This window comes from Ahaetulla prasina, chromosome 7, assembly GCF_028640845.1.
Source record: "Ahaetulla prasina isolate Xishuangbanna chromosome 7, ASM2864084v1, whole genome shotgun sequence".
Lineage (NCBI taxonomy): Eukaryota > Metazoa > Chordata > Lepidosauria > Squamata > Colubridae > Ahaetulla > Ahaetulla prasina.
Window position 1 is genome coordinate 36,135,475 of NC_080545.1, and position 20,848 is coordinate 36,156,322.

The 20,848-nt window shown below is 44.6% G+C and overlaps 1 protein-coding gene across 1 annotated transcript in view; it reads left to right on the forward strand.

Moving 5' to 3' along the window:
- Nucleotides 1-20,848, forward strand: part of DOCK4 (dedicator of cytokinesis 4) — a 931,895-nt gene that overhangs the window by 488,369 nt on the left and 422,678 nt on the right. The window contains exons 22-25 of the mRNA XM_058189675.1: nucleotides 13,080-13,250; nucleotides 13,873-14,065; nucleotides 15,142-15,269; nucleotides 16,479-16,613. Coding sequence (XP_058045658.1) covers nucleotides 13,080-13,250; nucleotides 13,873-14,065; nucleotides 15,142-15,269; nucleotides 16,479-16,613 — 627 coding nt within the window. The remainder of the gene's footprint in view (nucleotides 1-13,079; nucleotides 13,251-13,872; nucleotides 14,066-15,141; nucleotides 15,270-16,478; nucleotides 16,614-20,848) is intronic.

Below are 20,848 nucleotides of genomic sequence, written 5' to 3' on the forward strand. Positions count from 1 at the left end.
ATGTGTTATCAAGCCCTGGTATTTTAGGATTAGTGGGATAGTCAGCCACAAATATCCCTTTGCTTCTAAGATGGCTTTTAGGGCATGTGGTGTATAAACATTTATTTCCTGCCCAAAAGTTAATTTATTAGCTTCCTGTGTTAACAATGCTGTTCCTGCAACAGCTTTCATACAAGCAGGCCAACTTTTGCTACGTTATCCAGCTGCTTAGACAGATAAGCAACAGGTCGATGCCATGTTCCTATTTTCTGGGTAAGAAACCAGAAAACCGCCACTACATTTTTCTTTATATCTGCAAACAGCTGAAATGGCTTCTTTAAATCCGGTAATCCTAAACTAGGAACTTGTATGGGGGCCTCTTTGAGAGCTGTAAAACTTTTCTCTGCCTGTTTTTCCCACCGCAAGGGTTCCTTTTCATTGCCTTTAGTTGCTTCATACAGGGGTTTTGCTATTAGACTAAAATTGGGGATCCATATTCGACAGAAGCCAGCAGCACTCAAAAAATCCTCTTTCCTATTCTTTGGTACAGGCAGCTGACAAATGGCTTCTTTTCTTTCATGCCCTAGGGTTCTCTTCCCTTCCTCTATGTCGTACCCCAAATATCTCATGGATACTAATTGGGCATTTTTCCTGGATGCATTGTAACCACATTTTTGTAGGAGATGAAGTAACTCATAGGTGTTCTGCCAACAGTCGTCTTCCGTCTGGCCTGTGACAAACAAATCATCCACATATTGATAAACTGACCACAGGTTCTGGGAGGCGGGCCAAACCTGGTCGATCTCAGTCCCACTCCTTCACTTCAGCCAGGCCTATGAGGGAGGGTCTTCGAAAATCCTACCCTTTGTCCTCTCCCTCTCTGGCCTCTCCCTAGGCCACTTCTGTAAGTCTTCACAAACCTATCCATTCTTCCGTCTTGTTCTTCCTCTTTGTCTTTCTCCAGGCATTCACCCTTCCAGTGCTCTTCCTTTTTATATATGGCACACTGGTTATGTCCTAAACTCATTCCACTCCCTCTACCTCTGCCACCTATACCCCAATGGAGTAAGGGGCACACTTCCACACCCCACCCCACATGACTCTCCCAGGGCACCAGACAAAAGAAATACAGGAAAATGAGAGGAAGGTAAGGGGTCCTTTATCTTGGGATGAACTAGGAGTTTCACTCGTTCACGTCCGACCCAGGGAGCCAGATGAGCACAGTCTCCAATGGGAACTGCGAACGCCATTCACATCAAACACACTCAACACTCCTCCCACCTTTTTCTCAAAAGAGTGTGATCACTCCTTTCCTCCATCCCTGTTTACAGGGAGGGATTATCCTGTTCCCAATACATGCATGCAGGCGATTCCTTCATCCCGCAGCCAGCTAAGAAATGTCCTGGTCTCCTTCCCGTCACCTTTGGTTCCAGTGATGGCTGGAAGATTCCCCTTGGCTCAACAAGACACCGGCACCGGGGTGGACCCTACAGAGAGCCCCAAGACTCTTTGTCTCCTGGCTGGCTTGCCAGAAATGTTGCAGAAAATTTAAGTCTTCAATTCAGGAGACAAAACCATGAGGGGTAGGAGAAACAAGATTTATTTGTGCAAAGGATCAGACCCCACTCACATGGGAGAAAATCTGAACCCCCAGTTAGGCTCAGGGTGTGACTTTTATATGTTTTGCAACTCTAGCCTCGCCGGAGACATTTCTCTTACAGAGCAAAGTATGACAAAAAGGAGAAGTTCATAGTATTACATTTCCATATATGGGAGATATCTTCTACCATCTGTTACTTTCGGTACACACATCTTGTAGTATTTTCTGTTACAGGAATATTCTAACACATAGGTCAAGAGACACATCATAACGTTTAGCAAGTTCTCTGTACTTTCCAAAAGCTGGCAACTTAACACTTCTGCTAATGTTTATACTTTTAGGCAGGGGTGAAATCTAAAATTTTTCCCTACCGGTTCTGTGGGCGTGGCTTAATTGGTGGGCGTGGCTTGGTGATCAGATGGCTGGGTGGGCATGGCCAATAACAATAAATAATAAAAATAATAAAGTATAAAAAACAATAAGAGGTACCAAAAACCAACTTTCACACTTTACACACACAACACAACACAACACAACTGACTCACACACAATGTAAAAGCAGCTGCACTTCACACTTCACACAGCCACAAAAAGCTCAAAAACCAACTTTCACACTTTACACACACACAACACAACGCAACTGACTCACACACAATGTAAAAGCAGCTGCACTTCACACTTCACACAGCTACAAAAAGCTCAAAAACCAATTTACACACTTTACACACACAACACAACTGACACACACACACACACACACACACACACCACACACACACAAAATACCACATACAGCTTTCTGAGATTTTGTGTGTTTGTGTAGTTAGAGTGAAACACTACAGAAACACACCAAATCTCAGAAAGCTGCACAAATATTTTATTTTATTATTTTATTTTATTTTATTTTATTTTATTGTGGACTTCAATTTCCAGAGTTCCTCAGCCAGACAGCATTAATTACTCAGTGATGAAATAGATTAGCTAAATTTAGATTAGTTCTGTGGTGCTGAAAGCGAAACTGGGGCTTTCCGGCTGGGAAAAAAGCCATGAGGTCATCAGTAATCAGGTAAGTGCCTTAGAATCTCTTAAAAGGAGGTTTTCTACATGTTTTCTACAGAAAACATGTTTTTTAAGGTTCTGCTGATGAGGAACTCACGTGAGATCCCCAAAGTAGCCTTTAATTTATTTTTTTTAAGTTTAAAGGCTCTGCCGATCTCAGCTGAGGGGCGGGATCCTCAGAGGCTTTTTTTTACTTTTAAAGGCATGTTTTGGCTGAAGCAAAACCTTTTAAAAGTAAAAAAAAAACCTCTGCTGATGGTAGGGCTCAGTAGAGGCAGGGGGGGCAGGGCAAGGGATTTTTGCTACCGGTCCTCCGAACCAGCAGCTGCCATCACTACCGGATCACGCGACCCGGTCTGAACCGGGAGCATTTCTGCATACCTAAAAGCATACCCTGCTTTTAGGGTATTTTTCCACACTGCCCCAGCTAATATTTTAGGGTCTTTTTGCCCACTGCCTCACCCTTATATACATGCTCATGCAGCACCTCGTTTATCAGATGCATGAACACTGTGGGTGCCCCTTGCAGTCCAAAGGGAATTGGTAGCATCTTAAGGGGCAATTGAAGGCTGTCTTCCATTCCTCTCCCTCCTTAATCCTCACTTGGCAGTACACTTCTCTCAAGTCCAGCTTGGTGAACACCTTCCCCTTGAATAGGTATCCCGGTATGTCCTTCATGAGGGGGAGTGAGTACATATTTTCCATGCAGATCCCATTAATTCCTCAAAAATCAATGTATAATCTCAAAGAGCCATCTTTCTTTTCTTTGAAGAGTACTGGGGCTGCCACCCTGGATTTCGCTGGTTGAATGAAGCATCTTGTTCTGTCCCCCCACCTCAGTCCGGGTGGCATGAGAAATGACTCAATTAGCCGGCAATTGAGTCCACGGCAGCTATCAGCTCTGGCAGCAACCCAGCAAGCATCTGCCAAGGTTTTTCTGTTATCTTTCTTGATGCCGGCGTGTCAACCAGGAAATCAGAAATTAACAATACTTCAGATCAAGTTCTCTCTAGGCAGTTTGATTTGTTCGTCACGAAGCAGTATAGCAGCCCCTCCTGCTTTTATACCCTTTGGGGTGTGGCTCCATGACTCAGCACTTTCTAGGCCTGCCCCACCCCTGCTTCTGTTGTTCCCGCCTCTCTTGTATACAAAACCTGGGATCTAACCAGGACTGATTGTCCTCAGCTGGGTCTGGAAACATTTCCTGGGTGAGGGGAGATACAGGAGACAGAGGCCTCGTCATTTCTTTCACTTGGCCTGCCTCTGGCTCCTGGAGCTGAGCCAGGGAAGCTGGCCCTGCAGAAGGAAGCCCTGACGGCCCTTCCCCCTCAGTCTCTGAGTCACTCTCTGGCAGGGGGCCAGGCCTGGGGGGGGGCTGGGCTGGAGCCACAACACTATCCCTCACCACAGGGCCCTTCCCTCGGGGCTGATGGTTGGGATGTGGTCGGAATGGGTTCTGCTCGTGGAAGGCCCGCACTAGGTCAGGGGCATGAACATCGGAGGCATCCACCCACATGAAATCTGTCCCGTATCCCTTCCGCACAATCAGGTACTGGAAGCGCCCCTTCAGCCAGCGTGAGTCTCGAATGCTGTGCACCTTGTATTCTTCCGCCCTGTCCTTGGCGACGGTGACGGGTGCCGACGGGCGCCGAAGGGGACATGGCGGGGCCTCAGGGACCAGAAGGGACTGGTTAAAGACAGAGTAGATCCGCAGGGATCGCGGCAGGGTTAGCCGGTAGGCCACTGGGTTGATGACCGCCTTGATAGGGAACAGGCCAATGAACCAGTGGTCCAGCTTCTTCACTGGGCGGTTGGATGGAAGGTGTTTCGTGGAGAGCCACACCCGGTCTCCAACTGCCAGTGGGGGCGTCGCCCGTCGGGACCGGTCGGTGACCCATTTGTAGTCCTCCTTCGCCCGATTCAGCTGCCGACGCACCAACTGCTGGACCACGTGCAACTCCGACAGGAAGTTCTGCGTCTCGGGAACAGGGGAGTCCGGAGGAGCCAGAGGGAAGATCTGCGGATGGTACCCCACGTTGGCAAAGAACGGGATCATCTGGGTGGAGGTGTGCTGGGAATTGTTAAAGGCAAACTCCACCAGGGGCAGGTAATTGGCCCAGTTGTCCTGCTGCTGGTTGACAAAACAGCGGAGATACTGCTCCAGGATGCCGATGATCCTCTCCATACCCCCGTTGGTCTCCAGATGGTGCGATGACGACAGGCACACCTGCACCTCCAACACGGCCATCAGGCTCTTCCAGAAGCGAGCCGTGAACTGAACTCTGTGGTCCGAAACCACCCTGTCCGGCAGACCGTGGAGGCGGAAGACATGCCGCAGCAAGAAACGGGCCGTTTTGGCAGCTGTGGGCAGCCCACGACACGGGATGAAGTGTGCCATCTTGGTGAGCATGTCCATCACCACCAGCACCGTGGTGAATCCAGAGGACGGCGGCAGGTCTGTCAGGAAGTCCATAGAGATTGCCCCCCAGGGTCTGTCGGGTGTCGGCAGGAGCTGGCGGAGACCGAGAGGGGCCCCCATGGCAGCTTTGGCTTGTCGGCACGGCACGCAGAACGTCACATACGTGTGGACATCATGCCGCATACGGGGCCACCAGAAGGTCCACGTCACCAGGTTGAGGGTCTTGAAGAACCCGAAATGTCCCGCTGCAGGGTTGTCGTGGGACTGGGCCATGACGAGGGCTCAGAGTGGTCCCGTGGGCACGTACAATCGCCCCTGGAACTTGAGTAGGTTTTCCTCCAAAGTCCAAGGAGATTTGGGGCCCACCTCCGCTCTCCGCTGCTGAGACCAGGCATCTTGACGCTGTGCCCCGTGCACCCGGGCCCGTAAGTCCTCCGGTTCCCATGCTGCGGCCAAGGCTTCTGCTGGAAGAGGGTCCTTGGGGCCAAGGTATTCTGGTTTGCAGGACAGGGCATTCGCCCTCCGGTTGTGACCACTGGGAATGTAGGTCACGCGAAAGTTGAACCGGGCGAAAAACAACGACCACTGGATCTGCCGCTGGATCAACTTCTGAGCCGTGGTGAGGTGCTCAAGGTTCTGATGGCCCGTTCGGACCTCCACCTGATGTCAGGCCCCATCCAGATGGTGCCGCCAAGCCTCAAACGTGGCCTTGATAGCCAGCAACTCTTTTTCCCAGATGGTGTAGTTGCGCTTGGAAGGATTGAGTTTCCGGGAGTAGGAAGCACAGGGAAAAAGAGTGCCACCATCCTCTGGGGCCTGTAGCAGCACCACTCCAAGGGCCACGTCGGATGCGTCTGTCTCCATTATGAAAGGGCGGTGCGGATTGGGGTGCCTCAGGATGGGTTCCTTGACAAAGGCCTTCTTGAGGGCCATGAACGCCTCCTGCTGCAGGGGACCCCACTGGAACGGGACTTTCTTCTGGAGGAGCTGGGTGAGCAGAGCCGTCAGCGTGGCGAAGCCCGGGATGAAGGTCCGGTAATAATTGGTGAAGCCCAGCAGTCACTGAACATCCTTCACCCAACAAAGGCCTCCACTTTGCGCGGGTCCATGGTGATCCTCCCAGGCGAGAGGATGTGCCTGAGGAACTCTATGGATGTCCGGAAGAAGAAGCACTTCTCCAGCTTCGCGTAGAGCTGGTGTTCCCGCAGGCATTGCAGAACCAGGCGGACGTGCCGGAGGTGGCTTTCCCAGTACCGGGAGTAAATCAGGATGTCGTGCAGGTAGACCACCATGAACCAATCCAACATGTCCCAGAACATGTCGTCCATGAAGTGTTGGAAGACGCCGGGGGCGTTGATCAGCCCGAACGGCATGACGGTGTATTCGTAGTGTCCGTACTGGGTGCCGAACGCTGTCTTCCATTCGTCCCCCTCATGCATCCCCACCAGATTGTAGGCCCCCCGGAGATTGAGCCAAATTCTTATCCATGAAATCCCTGAGTTCCTCCATCTCCCTTGGTGGTGATTGACTACATCTTTGGTTTGGGCAGTTTTGTCCCCGGCAGTATTTCAGTTGCAAAGTCCATGGGGTGATGCAGGTGGAGTAAGTCCAATTCCTGCTCGCTAAATACTTCTGCTAAATCATGGTATTCTTTGGGGATGCTTGGCTTTGCTTCCTTGTTCTCAACCAGTACATTAGCTGGATCCACTTTCACTTCCCCCACTGATGGCACTCACCCAACTCTGTGCATCTTCTCCAACCCCTCTGGGTCCCATTTTATTTCTCAGGTGCATTTGTTGCCCTCCCAGTCAACAGACAAATTCCACTTTTTCAACCACTGCCCCTTGCGCCATAATTTTTGACCCCGCCAATTGGGGAAGAGAAGGGGACGAGGTGGTCAATGACTGGCCAATTTCAAGCTCTGCTCCCAGGAACGATGACTTCATTGATGCCACTCCATACATCTCCATCCCACTGAAGCTCTCCCACAGCTGCTCTACTGAAGGGCTGCAGCATACGGTCAAGAATTTCCACTCCACGGCTCTCCTGGACTTCCATTTGCTTTCCCGAGTCAAGGCAACCCCCAGTGGGATCAAGGGAAATTCTGCCTCAGCTGCCTTCCCCACCCCTCCCAGCCATCAGGTCTTTGGGTTGGGAGATCCTGCCATGGCTCCTTCATCCCACACCAGTGGCTGTTTCACTTTCTCCGCCCTTAGTTTGGATTGCATCAGTACCGCCTGCACCCCAGACTCTGCATGGGCCATTACTGGTGCTTCCTGCAGAGGAGCAGCTCCAGGCTTCACCACAGCATCAGCTTGCTTCTTGTTCCAGACATCGTTATGTTACAGCTGTCTTATAAGATCTGTTAAATATTGTGGAGAGCTGGTTTAATGTCAACTGTCTTACTAGTGAACCCCAAAAAAGGAAACATTCTTGGGAGCTTCGAATTCTGAAAAGTAAAACTTTATTGGATACACCATATCAAAACTACAGAAGCAAACCCAGCTCTGGGTTTCCTGCGTAAATGACCACTTAATTAAACAACAGATTCCCACCTCTGGGTATTCACATTGTCCAATTATAAAACTTCCGTTTATTATTGGAACAGTTCATTTCTCCAACTAAACCTGTAGTAGTGATCTTTTTTTTTTTATAAAAAAGTTTTATTTTTACATTCATATCCAACAACTCATCCAATGTACAGTCATATACAATTAGTCGGGCTTGCCCAGTCACCATCCCCTCCTTTTAACTCTCTTCCCTCTTCTATCTTCTTCTACTTTCCAAACCTTCCTCCCCTTCTCTTATCTACATCCTCTCCTCCCTCCACCCTATACCTTCCTTCTCCCTCTTCTACCCCTCTTCTCCTCTTTCCTACCTCCTACTCTCTCCTCTTTTCTCCCTCCCCACCATTCTAAAATGGTAGCTGGGCAGACCCGTCCCTACATTGATTATATTTATACATCTTCAATAATCCCTGTACATTAACCATCACTCCATCCTCTACCCTCAACCCCCTTCCCTCCCCTTACCCCCACCCCCAACTTCCCAGAACAAAATGCAGGGTATCAAAACTAACAATCATAATCCAAAATAAATCTTAAATTATAATCTCTAGTCACTCCACACATAATCACACTCTCAATTCCCCTCTCCTTCAAAAATATATCTAATACAAAATATTTCCTAAATTTAATCATATGCTATTTGATATTTTTTTATCTGATACTTATTTTGAATATAATCAATACACATTTTCCATTCTAAAATATATTTTTCTTGTGTATAGTCTTTCAAATAAGCAGAAATTTTTGCCATTTCTGCCAGATTTGATACTTTGAGTGTCCATTCTTCAATGGTAGGTAATTCTTCTTTCTTCCAATATTGAGCAATCAAAAGTCTTGCGGCTGTTATTAAATTCAAAATCAATTTAGTCTCTATAGCTGTACAATCCATAATTATTCCTACTAGAAAGAACTGTGGAGTAAACTTAATCTTCTTTTTCAGAATGTTCTGCATGATCCACCATACTTTAATCCAAAATGCGTTAACTTTTTTACAAGTCCACCATATATGGTAATAAGTGGCATCTTCACAATCACATCTCCAACATTTAGCCTGTACATTAGGATACATACATGACAACTTTTTGGGGTCTAAATGCTATCTATAAAACATCTTATAAAAATTTTCTCTCATATTTTGCGCTTGTGTAAATTTAACGTTCCTCACCCAAATTCTTTCCCAAGTTTCCAATATTATTGGTTGCTGAAAATTTTGTGCCCACTCAATCATATAATCCTTAACCAATTAAGTCTCTGAGTCTATTTTTACTAATACATTATACAACCTCTTAATATGCTGTTGACCTTGATCTCTCATTTGTTTTAACAAATTATCCTCAGTTTGCTTAATACCTATTTTTTTATCTAATTTCCATCTAGCTTGTAATTGTCCATATTGAAACCAGGTATAATTTTTCCCTTCTTCCCCCATCTTTTCTCTGGATTTTAATTGTAATTCCCCCTTTTCCATACAAAGGAGTTCTTTTTTAAATTGTTTCAAATAATGAAATACTTTCCTTCTCTTCTGTGGTGAATTCAAACCATTAACATTCCAAGATAATAGTTTCATTGCCATTATTGGCCAAAGGAAACTTTTGGAACACCAGCCGCAGATCACATTTTGCTTTAGGCCTTGCTCCTCCCACTGTTTCTGTTGTAGTAGTTGCCAATTGTTGTTGTGCCTTTACATCTTGTTCCTTGCGTTTAGCAGCAGCTCTTGTCAGCCTTTGTTCCTTTGGAACTGAACCCGTCATAGGTATTTCCAACACGTAATAAATCTTCTTCCATCACAATCTGTTCTTGTACCTGCTTCACTTCTCTTTCCTTCACTTCAGCCTCCCTTCTTCTAGCTTCCAATGGGGGAAGACTTTCAGCCTTTAATGCCTCAACATAAAATTCTCTTGCTTTTCCAACTGTATTGAGACGATGTACTTTCCCTGCATAATATACTATTATACCAGTTGGAATAGCCCATCTATATTCAATCTGGTGTTTTTTAAGTTCATTCACCAGGAAGGCAAATTCCTTCCTAGCCCTTAACATTTTTGGTGGAATTTCCTTTAATATTAAAATATCTTGACCAGCAACCTGAATCTTCTCCCCCTTATATGAAGCTTGCAAAATCTGATTTCTCACTGTTCTATTTGTAAAATAAATAACAACATCCCTTGGCAACTTTTTTTGCCTTGCTATCCAAGAATTCACACAATATATTTTGTCAATTTGATAAGCCACATCTGCTGGACAGCTGCTAATATCTCAGCAAATGCTTCAGAAAAAATTTCCCTTAAGTTCTATTCTCTATTCTCCTTTAAGCCACGGATTCTTAAAGCAAATTCCATATTTCTGTATTGTATCAAAATTATTTCATCATCTGTTTTTTCCATTTTACTTTGAAATTCATCCATTTTATTTTCTAATTTTGAATTAAATTGCTTGATTTCCTCAACTTCCTCTTCTAATAAAATCACATTTGTTGCTAAACTTTGTACTGCCATTACAAATCCTTCTTTAACTTCTTTATTTCCCACTTGAATTTCTAATATCTGCTCTTTCATTTCAGACATCTCATCAGTTATTACTTTAAATTTTTCTTGTATAAAATCCTTCAAGTTCTCCTGTAATGCCTCCAAATTCAATGTTCTAGTATCTGCTGTATGAGCTGGAAAGGCACCAGCTGATGAGATTGCAGAGCCCTTTGTTACAGTAGACTTTAATTGTTTGGCTGCCATGTTCTATAAAATTGTTTATTTATTTCCAATTTAATATTCACTTTAAATCTTCTTAACCTCTAAAAAACACAGTCTTTTAAAGCAATATTTAAAAATCTCCCCTAGATTCTATCAGCAGGCAGCAAAGAGTTAAAGTAGCAAACAGCATACAATTTACCAGCAGCAGACGGCAAGCAGTAAAAGTTCTGTCACTTTCGCTTTCCACTCCTTAGCTTGTTAACAATTCGCCACCATTTTCTTGCTATTTTCAAGCTTGTTACAAAGTAACAGGGAATTGGCTTGGCTACTTGCATAAAGTTCTCCCACTTTCGTTCTGTCCGGTATAATCCTTTATTGTCCAAAATAAAGCTTGGCGTTTGGTCATGGTGATTGATTCTGCCAAAGCAGAAAAATCCTCGGATCTGGAGTACTTCGGGTTTATTTATTTATTTATTTATTTATTTATTTTATAATTTAATTTCTATACCACCCTTCTTCCAAAGGACTCAGGGCAGTTTACAGCCATATTAAAACAAAATACAAATAACAAATTTTAAAACAAAATTAAAAACAAATATTTAGTAGGCCGATTCCACATAATCCAGAGGTTGGCGATCGTAAAGATCACCGCTATCACCTACGGTGCCAAACCGGAAGCCCACCTGTAGTAGTGATCTTGATGGGGTTTAGGCTCTCATGGTCTGTAGATGAAATCTTAGCATTCTGTTCCTACTTGAATGACGAGTAGCGATAGAAGCTCAGAGGAAATAAAGTGATTCAGTCTTGACACTTTCCCATTCTCATTTCCACTGGCTCAGTTATAAAATTAGACACCCCCCATCTAGTTGGCAAAATGCTATTAGCACCTTCAGCTGCTTGAGATTCAGTCCCAAATTTTCTACCACCTGAGGGTTAACCGCACCCCTGGGGCAATTCGAGTCCAGTAGAGCTACACACTTGACAGCCATGGTCATGCACCTGACTTGGGCTGCCTCTGTCCCCTATTCATCCCCATGCTCCTGCATGTAATTTCAGACTTGTGCCACAAAGAACCCCTATACTTCGCTCCCAAGGCTGTAATGTTCAGGGCTTGGCATCTCCAAGGGGGCAGTTCCTTCAGTTGGAGGAGCTCGTGCAGCAGCAACTGCTGCTGGTGGCATCACTGGTGCTGATGCCGGTGCAGGTGGATCAGATGCAATTGTTGCCATGACTTCTGCCACCGCAGCTCTAGCCACAGCTTGGCTTGGGGTAGTTTGAGGAGCCTGAGTGGTCATCTCAGTTGAAAGATTCTCAGATTCTGTATCACCTCTTGCAACAAGTATAGGGTATGCTCAGCATGGCATCCTCCAGGCCCACATCAAGAGGGGGGATTTCATCTCTGTCCCCCTGATACCACTCCGGCCTGTGGGAACCTCTGCTTCCTCACATAAAAGTTACTGTCATGGTTCCAAGTAATTCTCCCAATCAGTTCAAGACTCTGAGGCTATGGCTTTCTCAAAGATCCTGTTTATTGGGTATATCATATTGACACATTCAAATGTGAAACCAACTCTGAATAATTCCCATGCTTTGGTATAATAAAAAAATAGATACCGGCTATCCCCCTTGTGTCACAGGTCACATTAGCCAAGCTGGTGGTGAACTTCTTAGCACTCCCTCCTGCCATTGCTAGGGCATGTTGAGCTGGCCTTGGTTCTCACGAGCCTTATCGCTGTTATGTCTGGCACTTTGGAGGAAAACATTCTACATTCCCTAAGTCCCCCTCCCCACCCCATATATATGGCAACTAAGAAACAAAGCAGAGAAAAATATGGCTTCAGCTAGAGTCATTTTGAGAATTGTCAGTTTCCCCTGAGAGTCATTCCTCCGGGCCCTCCTTTCACCCCATGCCCAATGACATTCTGGACCCAGTAGGTTCCTTGTTGATGTCTAGCTCCTCCAGCCATTCTGCTTCATCTCAGATGTGGCACAGTCTGGGAGGGGATCTGCCCAGAGCTCTGGTCTCTTCCAGTTTGCTCTGGTGGCTGGACATTTAGATGCTTGATCCCGACTGTAGACTGCGGTCTCCAGGTTGACCATTAAAGCAGACCTTGCCTAATGTTAGGGCTGCCTCCGATCAATCCCTAGGAAAGAAAACCCTTGACTCCATTGATTCAGAGAAAAGGTACTTCTCCTAGGAAAGAACTGATTGCAGCAAAAGTCAGGCAAGGTTTGAAGCAAAACGCAAAGAAACAAATTGAAACTAACCTCAGAGCTCACCCCTCAATAGTCAGGCAACCTAAGTTCAATCATCAGCCAGGAAGATGTTTTAGGAACGTCCAGGTGTGTTGCTCCTCCTTCGTGCAGGCTGATCCCAGGACAGTTGGCCTTGAAGATGTTAAAGAATTCAAGCTGACCTCTCTGAGTCCAGGCCTCCCCATTGCTTCTCAGAAATTCCAGTTTCACCTCTTGCACATTTCCCAACTCCCAAAACCCATTGCTTCCCCACTATAGTTTCCATAGCAGCTGGCGCCAAGCTTGAAATAAAGCAAAGATGACCAGGCTGACACTGGCTTTCAATCCCCCTTAATTTAGAAAGACTGGACATTAAAAAAAATCAATGAATTTAGCAAGGAATGAATATTCCCTTTTGTGATATGAGCTATTCATTTTCTATGTTAGGCTATATGCTATCTAAGATGCTGTTAGAAAAATGTTTATTATTTATAAGAAGGAATGATAGAAAATCACACATTTTTATTTTATAGGCCCAAGAATATATATTTAAATATATAGTTCAGTCTCGGAAACTATTTTCTCTTGCTACTGGTGGACAAAATGAGGAGGAATTCTGCTGTTGTATTCAAGAGCTTTTGATGTCAGTACGATTCTTCCTTTCCCAAGAAACTAAAGGAACCAATGCTTTATCTCAGGCCCAAGTAAGTTCTGCAAAAATACTGCCTTACACAGTTTCTTCTGTTTTTCACATTGCTTCTGTGCATGGTAACTGATATATAAAAACATAAATAATGTTATAATAATAAATAATAATAAATAATAATAAAAAATAATAAAAAATAATAAATGTGATGTTAATGCTTCTGATCTATTTTCAGCTATAATGACATTTCATTTCATTCCCATATTGGTAACAAAAGTGAGATCAAATATCTGATAGTACTGTCTTTCTATATGAAGAATTTTGGCTAAATTAACAAGCTATAGAATTGTTTTGTTTCCAGTTGTCTTCCATGATTCAGATGCAGCATTTGCAGTTGGCTATTTTTTGTTTTGTTTTTTAATTCTAATCCTCTATTTTCACATAGTCCTTGGATTTCTCATATTTATTTAGAACTGCAAATTAACTCATAATAATTTTATTTATATTCTTTTTTCCTTGGAACAAATTAAAAGTATTAAGAGCAAATTCCAAATATCTGTTTTTCTTGGAAAATAGAAAAGGTATAATTTTTAAAATTAAATCCAAATAAAGTTTAAATTTCTTTTTCTGTCTGTTTAAACATTTGTAATATACTTAATTTTTTCTGTGTTTGTTCCCAGGCAATCTTTCTCAGTTCCTTCCCAGCTATATATTCAGAATTGTTAAAGCTCTTTGATGTGAGAGAAGTAGCAAATTTGGTGTGTGATACTCTGGGGAGCTTGCCAATCATTACAAATGCAGATGATTCTCTTCGAACAGTGAAACTTCAGTGCATTGGAAAAACAGTGGAAAGTCAATTGTACACCAATCCAGGTAGAAAAGCAAATACCATTGCTAATTAACTAATATTGAAATAGCTCCTGACATATACTGATTGTATATAAAGCAGATAAAATTTAATCACATTTAGATTTTACACTAAAATAGGTATGGTGAATCTGCATGAAGCACTTGAATCATTTTTTTGCAGGACCAGAAGTCCAGCAGTCCAATCATACGTGTTGTATGCTTCCCAGAGTTATTTTCATGTGAGATGGCAACTATATAAATATGATAGGTAGATGGATGGATGGACAGATGGACAGATGGCAGACAGATGGATGGACATATAGACAGGCAGATAAATGGGCTTGGGGCTCTGTTTTCCTAGCTGTCTGTCAGAAAGATAACTCTCCAAACAGAAAGAACCAAATCTGGTATAGTGGGAGAAGCCAGGACAAAAAAAAAGGGTCAGGTTTGGCCAGATACTATGGATAAAAAAAGTGCAGGATTTTTTTTTTTGTGCAGCCCTAATGGACCAAATCTCAGAATCCTGCCAACTTCTGAGCTGCTTTCCTCCTTTCTGTTCATAAGACCTAAAGTGGAGCATACACAGCCTTCCCAGTGCTCATCTCAGGGATGCAGACTCAATACATAGTGCAGAAACATAAATATAGAAGCAATATCTATGCACACGTGTAGATGAATACATTTGTAAACTGATCACAAAGCTTTGAAGGAAAAATATCTTTCTGTTCTAAAACAATTTATCTGCTAGTCAGACTTGTATAGTGCTGAAGGGGAGGGGAACGTGTTTTGAGATTTTCTTTGCCAGAAGTGTAGAGACACATAGAGTATTTGATGTTCTGTGGCACAACACCAAGTTAACTTTGCCCTGCTGCCAAAATTGATTTATGGCTCTCCATTAGCTTTGACTGGATTTACTACATGCCCAAATTCAAATGTTTATAAATGTTTTTAATGTTTTTAAATGTACGTTTTTTTTTAAGGTTTTAAGGTTTTAAGTCAAAATTAAATGTACTCCTTTGATAGATCAGTTTGCATCCTTAACCACTGAAAAGACTGGATCATAGAAAGACAGCATCCATAGTATATATTTTGTCTTCCAGAGTCTCGATATGTTTTGCTACCAGTAGTTCTGCATCACCTTTATATGCACCTGCAAGAGCAAAAGGATCTGATCATGTGTGCGCATATCCTTAGCAACATATTTTCCTTCGTTAAGAAAAATAGTTCCGTAAGTAGAAGGAACATCACAGAAAATGGGCTTTTAATTGTTAAGAAGTCTATTTCAAAGGGAAGTAAACCAAGTTTATTATTAAGATGCTCCTTTAGTATGTTTCATTATTATTTGTAATGTATCTGTGCATGAATAATACTTGTAGAAATGCTATTTTATTAGAAAGTTATACTTTTGGGAGTTGATACTCGCTTAGCTATCTCATCAACTGTTTGAAAAAATAAAAACAGTATTGATTTTTCAAAAAAGTTATGGTTCAGAAATATTAAAAATGCTTAATATTTTTGGAAGAGGGAGAATAAATTATTAATTTAAAATATATTTATTTTATCAGTTTGCTTCAGCTTCAGTTCATCAACTGACTTCAGCTCACTTCATAATACTGGGCATGTTATCAGAGGTGTCTGTTGAAGTGAGAAGTTCATAAAAACTTAAATGCCTTTTAGTAAAATTAATAGTCAGAAAACATGATACCAGACTCCTCTTGATTTTTTGCCACTGTAAACTAATATGGCTTTCCTATAATATTTGAAGTGAAGTCTGACCAATATCAAGTATTATTAATATATTATTTTTGATAATTTGAAAATATATTTTCCTTGCATGTAACCTATTAGTGCTTTCACTTTTATAGCTGCTCTGTCTTATTACATTTATTTTTTGATCAATTACAGTACAATATCTTTTTCAATCATATTATTACCAAACCATTTACCTCCCATCCATTCCTGAGAATCGGATTTTTTTTTATAAGTAAAGAACTTTACATAGTTCTCTATTAAATTTCAATCTGCTTTTGTTACTGTAACATAGTTTATGTGGAACTACTCTTTCATTTGACTCAGAAGCTAATGCTAGCATGAAATACAGTATCTAGTCTTTGGTATTAGGTATCAGCCTTACATCCTCACTCTATTGAGGCAACTCACTGACTGCCAAATAATTACCAATGTTTAGTATTTTTCCTAAAACATAAAAGTCTCTAAATATTTTGGAACTAGTTACACCACCCTTACATTGATTGATTGATTGATTGATTATCCAGTTGCATTTGACTCCTGGCAATCATGTAGATTTTCTCCATGGAAGTATCTAATTATTCCCATTAATAATATGACTTGTTTTACAACAAAATGGGATTATTAGATTTATTTTTCAGTACACCAAAGTTTATGATCTTGTTTTTCTTTTTCAAAAAAATAAAAGGATAAGTCAGTATTGGAAGAAATAGATGTAATTGTGAACGGTCTACTAGATGTATTACTCAGAACCATCTTGGAGGTCACCAGCTGCCCACAAGCAGCAGGTTCTACCATGCAGCTTCAGTTTCAGGATGTTACAGTAAGTATTACAGCAGAAATACCTATCATAAGTGTTTTATTTCCTTCCTACTATGTATTTTTTTTTTAAAGAAACCAATTTTTGGTCTAAAATGTGTGCATGTATACACAAGTTACTCCAGCTTGCAAGCTGGAGCATTTGCTCATTTTAGATTAAAATGTTGGAAGAACCCACATCTGAATTTGCAGCTTGATCAGAAACTAAGTTCAGTTGTCATGTGATTATTCTGAACTGAACTGTTAGGATATTTGGTATGTGGTATTTTCACTGACTAAAGGACTGATAGTAAGTGTCCCAAAAAGAGTACAGTGTGTTGCTAACTTGTCATATTAGATGCAAATAAACATACATTTGTTTTTTTTTATATTATAGACCTGTTACTATCTTGTCAAGAATATGTAGTCTATGGTTTTATGTTAGTGTTAGGACTGCTAGTTTAAAAAGGTTTCCATAAAGTTTGGAAGCTCTTTTTGAAAATGGAGTGGAGCCCACTCATGCACCACCCTAACTTTCTCAGGGTCCATCTCTAGCCCCTAATGGGAGATGCAATAGCCCAAGAAGTCAATTTTATTCTGGTGGAACTCGTATTTTGAAATTTTAGCATACAGTTGAGCAGCCATGAGTTTTTAAAGGACTGCTCTAACCACTTTCACATGCTCTGTCATAGTCTCAGTATAAATCAGTATGTTATTCAGGTAGACAAACACACCTTTCTAGAGGTACATTTCTCAACTGTATGAAGACAGTGGGGGGGCCCTTGTACTTCAAAGGTGAGGACCAGGGGTGAAATGCTCTCAGTTCGGACTGGCTCGCCCGATCCAGTAGCGATGGTGGCTGGTGGTTCGGAGAACCGGTAGCAAAAATCCCTGCCCCCACCCCCTGCCCCTGCTGAGCCGCGCCATCATCAGAGATTTTTTTTTTACTTTTAAAAGCAGTTTTTCTTAGCCAAAAACATGCCTTTAAAAGTAAAAAAAAAACTTTTGATGATCCCGCAACTCAGCTGGGATCATCAGAGCCTTTAAACTCTTTTTTTTAACAACCTCTTTGGCCAAAGAGGTTGTAAAAAAATAGGTTTTAAAAGGCTCCTCTGGCGATCCCAGCTGAGTTCCTCATCACCAGAACCTTAAAAATCATGTTTTCTGTAGAAAAAATCCTTTTAAGCGGTTCTGGGCCTATTGAGGGAACTTCAGCTGGGATCGTCATAGGACATAGTCAGCTGTCGACTGATTCCATGCGTTATTCGCCACATGAACTCTTGCGCCTGCGAGGTGCCCCCGCCTCGCAGGAATGGCCTGCCACATTACCTAGGGCCGGCCTCAGTGACGGGTCTTGGGATCCACAGAGGTGGCATGCGTCAAGGAAGAGTCTTTGGGGATTTTTAAATAGGGAATTTTTAAAGGGGGGGAGGGTAAGGTCGGGTGTTGGGGGAAACCCGTCGGGGAGGGTATGTCCAGTCCCAGTGCACGCTCACGACATTATTACAGCCGGTCCGAAGACAGGGGAGTGTGCAGAGCAGAGAGTGTTATTCCATCTGTACGGTAAGTGGGAGGGGCAGATATGGCGGAGGCAGGGGGCCGTATCGTTCTCCAGGAGCACGTGTTCGATGTTTAAAAGTGATCACGTGCTCCGGCCCCTTAGTCCTTACTCGTTCCCCGGATGGTCAGGATCCTCAGAGCTTGGGTCTTCGGCTGATGCTTTGCAATGCCCGGTCCATGGTCAATAAGGCTCCCCTGATTTGTGATCTGATTCAGAGGGAGTCCGCAGACTTTATGGGCATTACGGAGACCTGGCTGGGCACAGAGGGGGGTGTACCCCTGGTTGAACTGTGCCCTCCGGGTTTCCGTGCATTCCATCAACCGAGGGCCCAAGGTAGGGGTGGGGGGGTAGCGGTTGTGATTAAAGAGAGTCTGGAGCCGAGGGAGTCCACTGTATCTCAGATAGCTGGTTGTGAATCCCTCCTGGTGAAGTGGGACCATCGGAATCAGATGGGTATGTTGATTACCTACCTGGCTCCTTGCTGCGTGACTACAGCCCTACCTGAGCTACTAGAGGTACTTGCTGGGGTGGCGGTTGAGATTCCCAGACTTTTGGTCTTGGGGGATTTCAACCTGCCATCGGCCGGCTTGTCGTCAACGGTGGTTCAGGAGTTCCAGGCCTCCATGACAGCCTTGGACCTGATTCAAGTAACTGATGGCCCTACACACATTGGGGGAGGCGCACTAGACTTGATTTTTATCTCTGGACAGTGGGTTAATGATCTGGAATTAGGAGATATAGTTAAGGAGCCAGTGTCATGGTGAGACCATTTTCTTCTTCGCCTAGACTTTCGGACCGCCGCTCACCAACCCAGTGAGACGGAGCCAATGCGTTGGTTCCGTCCCAGGCGCCTGATGGACCCGGAGAGGTTCCGGACGGAGCTTGGGCGTTCCTGAGGATCTTACCCACGGCACGACTGAAGAACTGGTTGCGGCCTGGGAACGGGCGCGGCTGGGGCTTTGGACCGTGTCGTGCCTTTGCGCCTCTGACCCGGCGTAGATCTCAATTGGCTCCCTGGTTTTCCGAGGAGCTGAGAGAGATGAAACGCCGGAGTAGACGCCTAGAGAGTACTTGGAGGTCTAGCTGTTCCGAGGCTGATCGGACACTAGTGAGGTCTTCTACTAGGACCTACCCAGTGGCAATGAGGAGCGGCGTTCCTCGTTTCCACCCTCATTGCATCGGCAGATAACCGCCCGGCCGCCCTGTTTCGGGTGACCCGTTCCCTCCTTCATCAAGAGGGACGGGATGACCCCTTACAGGGACGGGCTGAGGAGTTTAACGGTTATCTATACGATAAAATCATTCAGCTTCGGGATAGTTTGGACCAAGATTGCGATGATCCAGCTGAGATGACAGAGACACGTCTTGTTGAGGTTATTTGGGATGAGTTTGAGTCTGTGGCTCCCGAGGACATGGACAGGTTGCTGGGGAGGTTACATGCAACTACATGTTTACTGGACCCGTGCCCTTCCTGGTTAGTGCTGGCTGCTCAGGAAGTGACACGAGGCTGGCTCCAGGGGATTATAAATGCTTCTTTGATGGAAGGGGTTTTCCCCGCCGCCTTGAAAGAGGCGGTGGTGAGACCTCTCCTCAAGAAGCCTTCCCTGGACCCAGCTATTTTGGGTAATTACCGTCCAGTCTCCAACCTTCGCTTTGTGGTGAAGGTTGTAGAGAGTGTGGTTGCATGGCAGCTCCCTCGGCACCTGGAGGAAACTGTCTATCTAGACCCGTTCCAGTCTGGCTTCCGACCTGGTTATAGCACGGAGACGGCTTTGGTCGCGTTGGTGGATGACCTCTGGAGGGCCAGGGACAGGGGTTGTTCCTCTGCCTTGGTCCTATTAGATCTCTCAGCGGCCTTCGATACCATCGACCATGGTATCCTGCTGCGCCGGTTGGAGGGATTGGGAGTGGGGGGCACCGTTTATCGGTGGTTCTCCTCCTATCTCTCTGACCGGTCGCAGACGGTGTTGACAGGGGGGCAGAGGTCGTCCTCGAGGTGCCTCACTTGTGGGGTGCCTCAGGGGTCGATTCTCTCGCCTACCCTGTTCAACATCTATATGAAGCCGCTGGGTGAGGTCATCAGTGGTTTCGGGGTGAGTTATCATCTGTATGCTGATGATACTCAGCTGTACTTTTCCACCCCGGACCACCCCAACGAAGCGGTCGAAGTGCTGTCCCGGTGCCTGGAAGCTGTACGGGTCTGGATGGGGAGAAACAGACTCAAGCTCAATCCCTCCAAGACGGAGTGGCTGTGGATGCCGGCATCCCGGTACAGTCAGCTGCACCCGCAGCTGACTGTTGGGGGCGAGTTAGTGGCCCCAAAGGAGGTGGTTCGCAACTTGGGCGTCCTCCTGGATGGACGGCTGTCTTTTGATGAACACCTGGCGGCCGTCGCCAGGAGGGCCTTTTACCAAGTTCGCTTGGTTCGCCAGTTGCGTCCCTTCCTTGACCGGGATGCCTTATGCACGGTCACTCACGCTCTGGTTACAGCTAGGCTGGATTATTGCAATGCTCTCTACATGGGGCTGCCCTTGAGGTGCACCGGAGGCTGCAGTTAGTCCAGAATGCGGCTGCGTGAGTAGTAACGGAGCCGCCCGTGGCTCCCACGTGACATCGCTGCTCCGTAGCTTGCACTGGCTTCCTGTGGTCTTTCGGGTGCGCTTCAAGATTTTGGTAACTATCTTTAAAGCGCTCCATGG